This window comes from Callospermophilus lateralis, chromosome 18 (genome assembly GCF_048772815.1).
Source record: "Callospermophilus lateralis isolate mCalLat2 chromosome 18, mCalLat2.hap1, whole genome shotgun sequence".
Classification (NCBI taxonomy): Eukaryota; Metazoa; Chordata; class Mammalia; order Rodentia; family Sciuridae; genus Callospermophilus; species Callospermophilus lateralis.
In genome coordinates this window covers 64811855-64826871 of record NC_135322.1, presented here as the reverse complement: position 1 = coordinate 64826871, position 15017 = coordinate 64811855, and the positions used below count along the sequence as shown (strand labels likewise).

Genomic DNA, 15017 nt, shown 5'->3' with positions numbered 1-15017 from the left:
AGGGACATTCAGCCACTAAGCCTCATCCCCAGCCCTATTTTGTATTTTATTTAGAGACAGGCTCTCCCTGAGTTGCTTATTGCCTTGCATTTGCTGAGGCTGGCTTTGAACTTGCAATACTCCTGCCGTAGCCTCGCCAGCTGCTGGGATTACAGGCATGCGCCATCCCACCCAGCTTGAAATACACTCTTTTTTTAAAAAAAGATTATTTTTTACTTGTAGTTGGACACAATACCTTTATTCTATTCATTTATTTTATTTGTGGTGCTGAGGCTCGAACCCAGGGTCTCGTATGTGCAACACGAACGCTTTACCACTAAGCCACAACCCCAGTCCTTGAAATATACTCTTAATATAAGAGTGTATAAATACATTCTTAAATTATATATCTGATGAAGCAATTGATCTAAAATGTTTAAATAGCTCTCAAGCTCATCAAAAAGGAAATACTCCCCCCCCCCAAAAAAAAATGGGCAAAAGAAGATAGGTACGATGGCGTATTTCTGTAATCCTAGCTACTTGGGAGGCATTTGTCCTTCATTTAGTCTGTCATTAAGAATTTCTTTTGTTTTCTGAACTTTTACTTGAACTTCTACTAGGTGCTCCGTGGCCAATACAATGACACATGTCAGTATAAAAGAAACACAATTATTTTCTCATAATATCACAAGTTCTGGGAAATTTAGCAAGACCCTCCCTCAAAATAAAAAATAAAAAGGGCTGGGATGTTACTCAATAGTAGAGAGCCTTGGATTCAGTCCCCAATGTCACAAAAATAGATGTATAGATAGATAGATAGATAGATAGATAGATACCTATAGTTGGAAATTTTAGCATCTCCCACTCTGGAACTGATTCAAACAAGAAGAAAAGATTCAGTAAAAATATATAAGGCTATACATAATTTGAACCACAGTATTAATCAACTGGGCCTAACCTCCACTTACAGAATGCCATTCATCACAGAGTTAAGGAATAAAACTCAGCCATCAGCCCATGGAACATGCTCTAGGATGTTCCGACTGGCTCTGAACTGGGCCTGCTCTGAACTGTGCCTCAGTACATCTACAAGAACTGAAATCATGCAGTGTACCCTCCTCAATTACAAAAGAAGTTAATTGGAAATAAGTACCAATTGGGGCTAGGGTTGTAGCTTAGTGGTTGAGTGCTTGTCTTGCATGTGTTAGGCACTGTGTTCGATCCTCAGCACCACATAAAATAAATAAATAAAACAAAGATATTGTGTCCACCTACAACTAAAAAAATAAAAGAAAAAAGTATCAAAACATGAAAAGATACCCAGATATTTAGATATTAAAAACACCCCATAAAGGTGAGAATTTGCTTCCAGCCACTATGGAGCAATGAGACTGAATTTACCTTTTTCCCTTAAAATACTGAAAAACTGGGTATAATATATGAAACAATGGCTTTGATTTTGTTTCTCTTCCCCACCCCCCCTTTTTTTGGTATGGGGGCTTGAACCCACTTAACCACTGAGCCACACCCCCAGGGGCACTTAACCAATGAGCCACACCCCCAGCCCTCTTTTTGTATTTTATTTAGAGACAGGGTCTGGCTAAGTTGCTAAGGCTGGCTTTGAACTTGCCACCCTCTTGCCTCAGCCTCCCAAGCCACTGGGATTACAGGTGTGCGCCACTGTGCCTGGCTCCTTCCCTCCTTTCTTATTCCTTGTTTTATTTTACAAAGCATTTGGGGAGCATCTTCATATGTTTGTTTCACTAGAACAGAATCTCCCTGAAGCTGGCAGCTGGGTCTTGTGTTTGGTGTGTCATGTGGCCTAGTACATGTCCCACGAGTTGCAGTATTCAACTAATGTTGTCAAATGATTGTCAGGTCAGAATCATGACCTCACTCAACAGCATGTAGACTCTAAGGTTTGTTTATTGCTTTTGATGTTTTGTTATTTCACTTGATTCTCTCAAGATTTCTGTGTGGTAGGGGCTGGTTTATTATTCTCATTTTCCATGTGGGAAATGTGTGAAGAACCATCTCATTTATCCCACACCTGGGTGACTCTTCCAGGCTTGCTGATTATTGTGAAGGTAAAAAGTTGGCATTTGTCCTTCATTTAGTCTGTCATTAAGAATTTCTTTTGTTTTCTGAACTTCTACTTGGAAGCAGCAGAGGGCGCCTGACCACATAAAAGATAGTCTAAACATTACACTGGAGAATCCATTGTCAAAAATGTGAATATCATTAAATTAGGGACCTGTATTTAATCCTTTTATTATTTCAGGATTCTGATCTCACTTTAGATGTTTCATTCCATTCCTTTCTCAGGAATGAGAATTTCAATCTCACGTAAATCATCATGACGTGTAATCCAAGAGTCTTCCAATTTAGCTTCAAAATTCTTTCAATTAAAAAAAGCACTAAACTCTGCATCATCCAGACCCTTCTAAATCTTCAATACAGACTACACTCTTCCTTTTGCAGCTATTAAGAGGGGACCACTGTAATGCATGGCCAACAGACGTGCTCTAACTGAAGGGCTAATTTGCTTCAAGGGCATTGCCTTGAGGTGACCCAATATTCTCAGAAAGCAAGGAGATCAGGTGTGTTCTCCGTCACGGCACACTAGAGGGAATGCACCGCATTCCCCCAGGCAATGGTGAGGACTTCAGTCTTCGGCAGCTCGTTTTAGGATTATACCTGCGGCTGAGGTCAGGTTTCCTGAGTTCTCTGCGGCGCCCCACATCGCTCGTGGAGTCGTGGGAGCCTTAATCCAGCTCCGCCTTTCTTCCTACTGTTTTCCCAAATCCCTTATTCTTCTTGCAGGACTGGGTCTCACCGCCCTTTCTTGGCTCTTCAGTGTTAAGTGCCCGACTGGATCCAGGGCTGAGTCCTCTGGCAGCTCACCCACAAAGGAAGAAACCAGGTAATTCCCCGATTCGCGCTTTCCCTCTGCCAACTGTTTCGCGCGTCCTTGTCCTGAAGTTGCCCCATTTCCTTGATTACAGCCCAAAGACGACACCCGGGTGGAACTCTTCCCACCGCCATTCCCGACCTCCTCGGGTCACACCCTAGAAGGTTCCCAGCGCGGGGGGCTGATCAGCTTCTCGGCCTCGACCACCGTCCGGCCTCAGGGCGACAGCGCCAGCCCCGCGCGGCCAGTGGGACGGCCCGGTCCCCGGGGAGCGCGGCAGCCCAAGGCCCGGCCCGCGGGACGAGGAGGGCCGCCCGCTCCGGCGGCGCCAGTCCGCGGGGCCCGAGGAACCCTCGGGCAGGGGCTCGGACCCGGGCGGACGACGGCGCCCCGCCCCGAGCTCGCGCTGCAGCCCCGCGCCGGAAGCGGCCAACCCACCGGAAGTGACGCCATCCGCGCGCGCCGAGCCCCGCTTCCGGCCGGCCGCGCTCCTTCGCGGGTGCGCTGGTTTCCGCGGCCGCAGCGCCATGGGCAAGAAGGGCAAGAAGGAGAAGAAGGGGCGCGGCGCGGAGAAGACGGCCGCCAAGATGGAGAAGAAGGCGTCCAAGCGCTCGCGGAAGGAGGAGGTGAGCGGACCGAGCCTGGGGATCGGAGGGCCTGGGCCTCTCCTCCTGAGGGGCAGGTAGTCCTGCACCAGCGCCCAGGAGCGAGCGTGTGGGGCCAAGTAACCGGAGCAGCCTCCGGAAATGTCGGGCATCCCGCCGAGTGGACGGCCACCCACTGCCCTGTTTCCCTGTCCTCCCTCCCCTCACCCGGGGACCTCAGTGCTGTCCGTGGGGTAGACTTGGTGCTTTCTGTTGACCTGTGCTCAAGGCCTCCCTCACTGAGGTGGTTGTCACGGCCGCCGTGTGGCGCTCGTTTGTGGCATGGCAGGACTGGGCTCTCTGGGCTTTCACCCTCACAGCTGCCTGACTTAGGTAGCACCGGCTCTTCCCCTGGACAGTTGGGAAGCCGGAGACAACAGGTCACACGCCCGTGAAGTGGTGGAGAGCTGGGATTTGACCAGATACTCCCAGTCCAGTCCAGAGCTCTTGGCCTCTCCTTCGCACCTTTCTCCTTAAGATGCTCATCTCTCCATTTGCTCATTTGTCACATAATGGGTTGGTCTTTTCCTTTCAACTGGCTTTAAGCTCTAATAACCTAAGGTTCCTGACCAATTAGGTGCACAGGCTGTGCAGGTCTGGGTTGGGTCTCTCCACTGCTACTAGCTGGACAGCCTCAGAGGAGCAGGACTTTCCTGCCTAGGGTTGTGGTACAGTCAGTTCATCTGTGTGACCTCTGAAAGCAGTGCTTGGTACTCAGAACCTCATCTTTATACATTTTGCATCTCCCAGTTGTGCTGGGACTTAGATGATGATACCAGTATCTTCCACAAAGAGAGCGCTGGCCCTCGGACCTTGCACGCAGTCTTGATTCATTCTCAAAACAAACCCTTGGGGTCACTGGTCAGATGATCAGGCCAACCCCACAGAGGATGATCTCCCTGTCTTCAGGTTAGTTGTGCCATATAACACCTCATTATGGGAGTGATGTCCCACCATTTGACCGTCCTGTAGATCATCGAGAAGGCAGGGAAGTCTTGGAGGAAGCTGGGAATTCTGCCACGGAGCCCACATGCCTGACCACCTGGCAGATAGCTTGTCTCTGTCCTGGCCTCTGACACTTCTCCAACTCCCTCCCCAGGCTAACTCCTTCAGCCATACCACCTATATTTTGGTGTCTCAATTGCACCAAGTTCTTCCTGATTATGTTTTTCTTTTTTTTCTCACCTCTACCTGAGTCACACTCCTTGTGATTGGCTCTTTTCGTCTTATAGCTTATCATCATCACCTGGGGAGAGACTCACTGATTAGACTATCTGTACCACCCAGTCCCTGCTCCTTCCTGATAATCAGGAGCCTCAGCCGAGGCTAAGAGGTGCTGCCAGAATAGTAGGAACAAGTGCTGTTGGTGAGGGTTCAGCATGCAGGCATGTGGTGGGGCTGCTGGAGAACTGGGGAGTGGTGGGAGATGCCCCACCCTGTCCTTATGATTGGTGACACTGCCCCTCCCAGCTGTACACATTTTCCTATGTCTGGGAAATCCGGACAAAGCCTGACTCCCAACAAGAGGCACAGTGGGACTCCTTTGTCCTTATGTGATTGGGTTACTAACATGGGTGGCCTTGGTCTGTGGGGCACAGTGCCAGCTGCCCACCAGGGCTACTCCCTATCCCACCCACTGCCCTCTTTGCAGCCCATTCCTTCTTCATCTTCCAGTAGTCCCTTCTTCCTCCAGGTCTTCTGTAAACTTCCATTTGTTCAGTAAAATGTCTTGAGTATAGAATGCTGTATATTTTGTCAGGACGTGGTGGTCCTTGGATGGCTGCAGATAACTGCCACATAGGAGCAGAAACATGGGTGCTTCCATGGCCTGCTGGTGAGCATAGATTGGTGGAGCCACCTTTGGATTCTAATTTGTCTGTATCCAGGAAAGTGAATGCTTAGCTCTCAGTCATATCTGAGAACTTCTTGTGGAAAAACTTCCTTCTCCCCAGGAAGATGGGCTTGAGAATGGTCATGGTAGTAGTACTTGTCAAAGAAAGCGTGGGGAGGATGTTATCTGAGTTGTTCTTTGCCACAAAGTTGGGCAAATAAGCTGTGACTGAATCATAATGATAGTTTTAGTGTCTCAAATGGAGACAGGGACCACCAGAGAGAGGGCAAAGGCGCAGCAGGCCTTCGATCCTGACCTGACAGCAGGCCCAGGAGGCTTGGTGTGAGCCACCCTCCGCCAGCTTTGCATCGTTGATGTCAGGGTGCCCTGTGTGTGTTCTCATGTCTTTAGCACAGGGCAGAAACACCTGAGTTGAGTGTGATTACCATTCTCACCCCTGCAAATCACCAGTGAAACCTCTCTTGTTCAGAGAGCCAACCTGATGTCATCTTGTTGGCACTCAGTCTCCTCTCCTAAATGGTAGCCCCAATATTGCCTGCAGCCCCCAGTTGCCTGCATGCTTTCCCACCTGACTCAGATTGACTTCTGGTCATCACATCAACAGATCCCAGTGCCAGCCAGGTGTGATGGTGCACACCTGTAATCCCAGCTACTCAGGAGGCTAAGGCATGAGGATCCTGAGTTTGAGGCCAGCCTGGGCAACTTAGTAAGACTGTCTTAGGAACAAATAAAAAAGCTAGGGATGTGGCTCAATGGCAGAGCTACCCTGAGTACCACGTACCTTTAAAAAAAAAAAAAAGGATTCCAAAAGATCCCAGTGTCTGCCTCTGGGCATCATTTTGGTGTCTGGTAGGACACTGTGAGAGGAACATGGAACTCCCTAATGCAATATTACTGTGACAGTGTGACCGCCCAGGTCTTTTTTCCAGAGTAGTTGCTTTGACAGGCGATCTGCCCCCAGTTTTCCCTAGTCACTTTGTTTCTTCCTGCACGTAGGGCTTCCCCCTCCCCTCCTGATCTTGCAGGCATAGCTCCCCATCTGTTTTCTTCACTTCCCCACTCTCCCACTTTCTCTCTTTTCTCTCTCTGTGTCTTTCTCATTCTGTTTTTCAGTCCCTGCTCACATCAGGGCACAGGTGTGCAGAGGCCTCTGTGGTACTGGGATTCAGCATCCCTGACACAGGAGTCTCTTATCAGGGCTAAACACCCTGGCAGCTGCTAACTAGAACACAGGTCTGGTCCCCCAAAGTAGTTGGCAGGCCCACGTGAAAAGGGGGGTTTGAGTCCCCCGGCATGTAGGAAGCAGGGGAGTTTGAGAGCCCTAGACTCCTCCCTTTTCTTTCTCTAGGGAGAGGAATCCTATTTATTTTTCAAAACTGGGTGGCACCACAAGGACTAGGACCCCTTGGTCATAAACAAACTCTCAACGACCTGCTCTCTCAGGTCCTTTCCCATCAAGGCTGAATTCAGGGTCGTCTGCCCTTTCTGCCCCTCTGATGCCTTCCCTCCATTGCCATCTCCTTAGTGGCACCAGTCCCCTCCTGCCCCTCCACTCCACCCTGAGAAACCAGCCCTGACCTTTCCTGAGAGACTTTATTCTTGGACAAAATTAGGACCAGCTAATGGGGTTTATACTCTTAGAGAAGTACCTAATGGAGAAGGAAGTCTCAGTGGCGTGTCTGTCCTTTTCCTAACAGATTTGGATTATGTGAGGAAAGATTCTGGGATGAATTCATAAAGCTAATTCATCTCGGCTTACTTGGCGAGATGTGATGGTAGACCTGGCTCATTGTTGCCCTGCAGGTGGGAGGCTAGAATTAGATGCTAAGGAATAGGCGTGGCTGATGGGTATGTATCATCCCCCAGGTGGCAGCGTATGCAAGGCAGGCAGCGATGCCATCCTAGGTGAGGATACCAGTGGTGTTAAGCTTTGCTGTCCATAGGGAGTAGACAGAGCACTCTGTCACCTGCTTTGCAGAGGGCAGGAAGCGATGCACGGTTTAACCTGTGAATTGTGACAGAGTCCAGTTGCATTCTTTTTTTTTTTTTTTTTTTTCTTTTTAGTTGTAGATGGACACAATGCTTTATTTATTTGTGTGGTGCTGAGGATTGAATCCAGTGCCTCACACATGTGAGGCAAGCACTCTGCCACTGAGCCACAACCCCCAGCCTAGCTGCATTCTTAAACAGGCTGATAGAAGGTTTCAGAAAATACACTCTCCCTCTGACTCAGCAGAGAGAGAGACCCTGATAGTCATGGCTTCAATCTCTCAATCAGCCCCAGATATTAGGAGAAAGTTGCAAAAATTAGAACAGGGACATCAAACTCCTGTAGCTACTCTGGTTAATGAGGCCTTGAAGGTATTTAATAATAGAGTCAGGGCAGAAGCAAACTGGGGTAAGTTATTGGCTGAAAAAGAAACAAAACCCCAGCTTTTAGCTGCCCTATTACAGTCCCCTCCAGGTGACCTTAAGAAACAGCCCTCTCAGAAGGTTGGAATTCATTGATAGCCCCTGGGGCCCACTCACTGTGCTTTCACCAGAAAGGCCATAGGCAGTGGGAGTTCCCTGGTCGTCCAGATCGGGCGCACCTGGGTGGCACCCCAGCTCAAGGCCTCTGTGGGCACTGTTGGAAGATGAATCTGGGGGAGTGATGGGCCTGAGCGGTGCTGCAGCTCCGCATCGATCATGCTCACTGTGGTGGGTAGGAAAAGTAATTTACTTGTCCACATAGAGCTGTCTCTTCTGTCCTGCCTCAGCTTGCTGGTCTTCAAGGCTGGATGTTCCATGGTAGGAATAGATGGTGGACCTCAGTGGAGACACTTCACTTTTCTTCTTACTTGCAAAATGGCTCTCTAGTTGCCTCCCATTCCTATCTTTATGTTCCAGAATGTCCTGTCCTTTTGTTAGGAAAAAACCTACTAAAAAGATTAGGAGCAAGCGTCTCATTAACTAGAAGCCAGATTCAGGTAGAAGAGCCCCAGTGCCAGGCATTCCTCTGGGGTGGACTCTAGTGACGGCTCACTCAGTAGAGACCTGTACATGAAGCATGGGAGAGAGACAGACGGAGCTTTCCACTGGGCTCCAGGTGCCAGAGGGTGTCTGACCAGGTAAAGACAGCTGGTTACACCCCTGCCTTGGCCTTCCCAACTTAGAAGTCCTTTCATATGCGACATATGTGAAAGGCTGGGTTTAGCTTTAAGGGCTCTAACCCCCAAATTGGGCCTGTAGCCTATTCTCCAAGCAGATCCAGTGATATCATCAGTACTGCAATCAACCAGTCCTAGAAGATGGCCTCTTGACAATGCTGAGATTGAGTGGTTTGTAGATGGGAGTAGTTTTTAAAAGGGCATCAAAATGACCACCCTGCAAGTATTTGGGCTCTCTGCCAAAAATTCCCTACACTCCCTGTGTGTACTTCCCTGTGTGCTCTTCTAGTTACCACCCTCCCTGTCTCCACCATAGCCAGGCTCCCAAATAGTAGTGCACAGCATCTTCCTGCCTTACCATCATTAGTCAGCCAGCTCTTAATTGAACTCTTAATTGGTCACACTTTGACCTGCCTGCATCTCTCTAATAATTAGTCCTGGCAAAAAAAGTTCACCTTGTCTTAAACCCAGAAGAGTGGCTTTGCTCCTCCTGTTACTTGATTCCTCTTAACTGGTGTGATCAGCTACCCACTTCTTGAAACTTTGGATTTCCTTGGTTTCTGTGACATTTGTTTCCTTTGTTTTACCTTATTCAGTAAACTTCCCTGCTTGGTATTATGCTAGGTGTCTGGGAATGAAAGAGGCAGATCCCAGGTCTCAGTGCGAACAAGGTGAGGGAGTGCGTTTGAGACGAGACTGCAGGCCGCTTTCCAGATGACTGGCCTTGCACCAGCTGTGGGGGTGGGGTGTACTTGGTGCCTGCAGGGAGTGAGGGCTGGGCAGGGCAGAAGACTGGCCTCCAGAGCTGCCCAGCTGTGCCAGTGCATCAGCACCTCAGCTTTAGGTCTGCGGCCACAGCTGTCACTAGGGGTCTCTGAGCCTCTGTGCAGGCCCTGTCCCAACCTGACTCCAGTGCTTCTCTGTTGGAGCTCATATTTTATCATGGGGTAGGTGGGGGTGTGAACAGAATAGATAAGAGCAAGACAAAGACCAGGTACTGTTGTCATACAAGGGGCAGGCAGGGGCACCCTGGGCCTGGGTGCTGAAGTTAAGGTGGGCAAGTGCTCCACCACTGGGCTGTGTCCCCAGCCCTGTGTTTTTTGAATGTGTTCAGCCCTATGCATTTCAAACCCAGGGAGAGCAGGTTGTGATTCACAGATGTGACTGGACCAGTCTGATCCAAGTGACCCTAGAGGAAAGCTGGCCAGGCTTTTGGCTCTATGGTAGGCAGGTTATAGAAAGAGTCTCATGTTGGCTGCTTGTGTGCCCTAGGAAGACCTGGAAGCCCTGATAGCCCATTTCCAGACACTGGATGCCAGGAAGACCCAGGTCACCGAGACACCGTGTTCCCCGCCCTCTCCACGGTAAGCAGGCAGGCTTCCCTGCCTTTTAGTTCTGTTTCCCTCTCTTCCCTAAGTTGGAAAGTGACTTGACATGAATACATATTCTCAGGAATGACTGAGCACTCTGAACATTTCCCATGAGCCCTTGCTGTGGGTCACTTGCCTCTGCAAAGCTGGGGACAGGCTGTGAGCTCTGTTGTCCTGTAGGGGGCTGGGGGTATGGCTCAACACGGCTGCACCTCTTAGAGTGGGTTTGAAGGCACTATAGTTGGTGGCACCCATGGGTGAGTATAGCCCCCCTAAGCTATTGTTTGGCTCTGAAGGTTTTTAAAAGTGTTTTAAAACATCACAGGTGTTTGTTCTGATGCCTTTAAGTTCTCATATGAAGCTTATTAGATATACATTGCCATTTTAAGTGAGCATATAAATGGTGAAGGTGTTTGTTCTGATGCCTTTAAGTTCTCATATGAAGCTTATTAGATATACATTGCCATTTTAAGTGAGCATATAAATGGTGAAGGAAATCTCAGGTCTCTTGCAGGACTTCAAACACCCATGAATAGAGCTGGTGTGGGCTGAAATGAGCAGGCATTGGTTTCCCTCTGGCTGCTTCCTCCTAGTTTCTGAGTGCTGATTATTTTCTGCTTCTGTCTGGAACCCTCTGCTTCTCTGTTGGTTACTCACAGAGCAGAGGCAGGACATTGAGTGCATCAAGCTCTTTAGTTCCTAACCTAGGGAGTCCCAGCATCCTCATGAGAAGATGATGCAGCCTTCAGAGTACGGAAACATGTAACTGCCAAACATGTAACCTAGGCTTGTTTTGTTCACTTGAGAAATGTTTGCTTCAGTCCTCAGAGTGAGATGCAGCTTGCAGGTCCCGCCTGGTGGCGTGTCAGCCTGGGCCAGCCTTCAGGAAGGTGGCTCTGCTGTGCGGTCTTTGCCTCAGCAAAGTCAGGACTGGCTCTGTGCCTGCATCCCTGGGCCCTTGGGCCAGTGGTAGGGTGCAGTGAGCCCCTGAGCAGAGTGCTGGTGGTGGAGCAGCCCCAGGCACACATCCTGTTGTTTAGTTCATTCTGCTGGGGACTGGGTTTTATTTTTCCTTTAGTTGGTATGTTTTCTTTGGTAGATGGACATTTTCATTTGAGTGGTTGAAGCAGATTGGATATTTTTAAGGCTTCTTTGTGGATACTGGCGCTCCTGAGGAAAGCTACTTGGAACATGGGTTGTTATTATTATTATTAGTTTTGATGATGTTTTTAGAACTTTTTCTAAAGAAAAAGCTTGTCCCAAAAGTCAGATTAAATGCCAAGTATATGAAGTGCTGGCTGTCCCTGTGCCAGCTGGGCGTGCCTGCCAGGCAGAGGGAGCTGGTGTTGGATCATATGGTGAGATGAAGACCTTGTTTGGTAGCCTTCATAACTTCTGACCTCCCTCCTCTCAGCTGTCTGTCATTAGGAACCCTTGACAGTTACAGGTTCCTAAGAAGCATGGCCCTGAGTGTGGCCCAGGTGTGGCCTAGGGCCAAGGACGCTGCACTCACTGGGTGTCTGTGCCTCTTGCTGCCTGGGCCTAGGTGGTGCCTGGGTACAGTGGGGCCTTGTTGCTACTTTCTGCTTTGGGCCTCATACAGATTCTTGTGTTAGGTACTTTGCCACAGAAAACTAAGAGATGTTAAGAGAAAACGAAACAAAACTGGGGGTGGGTGGGAAGCATTGTTCTTTTCTAAAAATGTGTCATTGTGGTTGTGTGTATGACACAGTTTGCCGTTTTAACCTTTTCTTCAGTTCTGTGGCGTAACTCGCATTCACAGTGCTGTGCAGCCATCTGCATGGCCGAGTATCACATCCTGACCTGTAGGAGACAGCTCCCTGTCCTGCTGCCCTGCTCGTGTTGTCTCCTGGGCTGTGGAGGCTGTTCAGATGCTGGCACCACACCACATGTTGGCATTGGGGCTTGGCCTTATCTACCTTGTGCTGGTGGATGCTTGTGAACAGTGCTGTGGTGGACGTGGCTGCAGGTGTCCCCTGGAGTTTCCATCTGGGGGCTGCCGATTCATGACGTAGCTCTGGATTTAGCTTCTGAGAGATGCCAGACTGTTCCCCTGCAGCTGCACTGTTTTAATGCTGGTCTCTTTACTGGGAAATTTCCCAGACTGTGAAATCTTTCTGTGCATAATAAATCCCCAAGAGAAAAATAGTGGTTTCAGATTTTCCCAGTTGCTTGACTTTGAAATGGTTTTCCCTTTGAGAAGTAGCTTCTGGAATGAGTCGTGTGGACCCACCTGGGGACTCCACTGTCAAGGATGCTGAGAGCAGGGCATTCTGCCACAGCCTGTTGTCCTGCTTTCTACTGAAGTAGTCAGAATGTGTGTGCAGCTTCCCCAATGGCTATTATTTTGTCCTGTGTATGCAGGAAATAGAGAGTTATTGACATTTTCTTGGCAGAAGGCCCATGGGACATACTGGGCTTTAGGAGCAGCTTCGATTATGATTTAAGGGGCTAGACCCCCAAATAGGGCAGGCCTGGCAGAGGCAGCGTGGTCACAGGTCTGAGCTTCTGCCTGCCTGCTCATGTTTTCAGCCAGTTCTGAGTGAGGTGGCCCAGACCAGGGCTCTTCAGGTGCATGAACCCGGTATCTGGCTGGTGGCCTCAGGATGGCCCCAGGGCCTGCTGTCTCTGGTGAAGCATGCTCATGGAAAGGAGCCTGGCCTAGCATGGTGTTGCGTGGTCTGTGTGTGCTCATCTCTGCCTCATGTCTCTTGCAGGTTAAATGCCTCCCTGTCCGCTCACCCTGAGAAAGATGAGTTAATCCTTTTTGGAGGTGAATATTTCAATGGCCAAAAAGTAAAGTATACCTTTTTTCTTTTCCTCTCAACTTTTCTTGGGTGTCATTTGAAGCATAGTTAACTGAAAGCAGTGATATGAGCGTCACATTCACGATCCTCTCTTACATCCTACTTCCTGGGTATCAGGCGTGGTGCATCCTTGACAGTCACCAGGGCCAGTTGGGGATTGAGTGACTGCAGGCAGAGTTCTGCAGGGTGTTTGTCCCCAGCACTGCCTGCAGAGGTGGGCCTGCTTGGTTCTCTGGTGGTTGCCGGGACTGCTCTTCCTTGTGGTGGCTTTTACGTTCCTACCCTTCAACGTTGGTTTCCGGTGCTGGGAATGGATCCCACAGGGCTGCGCACGCCAGGCAAGCTCTCTTCCACTGAGCTGTATTTCCAGCCTTCAAGGTGGTTCCAAATGAAAAATAATGCTAATAAGTTGTGGGGCTTTTATTTTTGAGTAGTCTGGAAAGCCCTGTGCATGAAGCAGAAAGCTGTGTTCAATTACCTCTGGCCTGCGAGGAGTTCTGTCAGTTCTTAGCCTTCTCTACCTTTTCATGCATTCAGAAACTAGATTTGAGCTGGATGTAGTGGCACATGCCTGTAATCCCAGTGACTGGGGAGCTGAGGCAGGAGGATTGTAAGTTCAAGGACAGCGTCAGCAACTTAGACCCTGTCTCAAAATAAAAAATAAAAAAGATTGGGAATGAAGCTTAGTGGTAGAGCCCCCTGGATTCAATCCCTAGTGCGCCAAATCAGTCAATCTGTCCCCAGAAAGTTAGGCTTGGGTTTGGAGAGTGAGGGTCTGGCTGAGCAGCCAAGGCGACTGGTGCCTCAGAGCAGTAAACTGTGAGCATTTGGCTTCTGTCTGCAGGACCTCTGACTTTGTGGGAAAGAGCACCTACACAGCCCTTCTGTTTTCTACTTTCAGAGCAGTGTTTAACAGTGACATGAGATGTCGGCACTCTGTTATGAAATGGGCTGTGTTTTAGATGGTTTGTTCAGCTGCAGGCAGATGTCAGTGTTCTGGGCACGCTTACGGCAGGCTAGCTCAGCTGTGATATGTGGTCAGTTGGGTGTGTCATTAACCTACAGCAAGTTGTGGGGCGGCTGTCCTGTTGTCCCCACAGATCTCAGGACCAGCGCCCTACCTGCCTGTGTTAGTTTATAGTCTGTTGTTGGAGGGGACAAGCTTTCTGGGGATTTGTCATAGTGTCCTCCCCACATGCTGTCACTTTTTTGGAGCATGTCATTCATGATACTGAGGTTCCTTTTCCTTCCCACAGACTCTTCTGTATAACGAGCTCTATGTCTACAACATCAAGAAGGACACTTGGACCAAAGTTGACATCCCTGGTCCACCTCCAAGGCGCTGTGCTCACCAGGTAACCAGTATTGACCATCCTCCTTCCTCCCTCTTCCCAGGCTGGAGCCAAGGGTAGACACTTGCAGAGTCTGGAGGGCAGGTAACCTCGTGCTGATCTTCTTGGGCTCCGCTGTTTTCTAACCTGAACTCTTTACCAAGGTTCTTTGTGCTTGTAGTTCTTTACATGTGAGAAGGGGAGGTGGGGTGAAGATCATGTGAAATACCCACGTGTGAACAACTCATGTGTGGCCTGGCACATGATAGGCTAGTAAAAGGCTTGCTTCTCTTGTAAGTAAGAGAACCCCATAGGCCCAAGATCTGAACTAGGTGTTGCACAGGAGGAGATGGGATACCCAGGAAAAGGGCACTGGAGGAAGGAAAATAATTATTTTAGAATGAAGTGAGTCATGACAAAGAAGTAGTGTGGAGTTAGCATGTAGTTAGCCTGTTTCTGCTCTTTGCCTCTCTAGGAAGGAGTTCCTGGGCTCCATGGGTATGTGGATCTGCCCATGGTCCTCGCTGCAGCTTTGCCCTGAGAGCAGTGGGGCTCACTCGCTGCCCAGGAGGAAGGCAGGGAGTAGGTGTGAGGCACAGCTCTTCTGCCTGGACTGTGTCGGCAGATAGCTGGCTGCAGTGGAGAACTAGGAGTGAGAGTTGGTCTCCTGAGTCACTTGATGGTTGGTTCCCCCAAAGAAAATTGACCAAAACACACTGAAATGAAATTTATTTTCCATAAAGAAAGGATTAAAAAATCCCAGATGGTTAAAATGGGCCTGGCATAAGAATGAACATGGTAATTTATGGGGAAGAGTCAACATGTACACACTTTTATGGAATAAGTACAATTTCACTGTGTCCATTGAGCCACAGAAACTGTTGGCCTCCTGCTAAGTGACAGCTCCTGCCACTCATCTGTGCAGGCCTTGTAGTCTACTGTGTCCTTGCTAA

The 15017-nt window shown here is 49.2% G+C and overlaps 1 protein-coding gene across 3 annotated transcripts in view; it reads left to right on the top strand.

Moving 5' to 3' along the window:
• The first annotated feature begins 3363 nt into the window (after positions 1-3363).
• Klhdc4 (kelch domain containing 4) overlaps positions 3364-15017 on the top strand; it is a 39904-nt gene continuing 28250 nt past the window's right edge. For 2 of the 3 annotated variants that reach the window (XM_076837841.2, XM_076837840.2), the window contains exons 1-4: positions 3364-3516; positions 9808-9899; positions 12644-12722; positions 13990-14088. In XM_076837841.2, coding sequence (XP_076693956.2) covers positions 3418-3516; positions 9808-9899; positions 12644-12722; positions 13990-14088 — 369 coding nt within the window. In that variant the 5' untranslated portion in view covers positions 3364-3417. The remainder of the gene's footprint in view (positions 3517-9807; positions 9900-12643; positions 12723-13989; positions 14089-15017) is intronic. The other variant, XM_076837842.2, reaches the window with a different exon arrangement.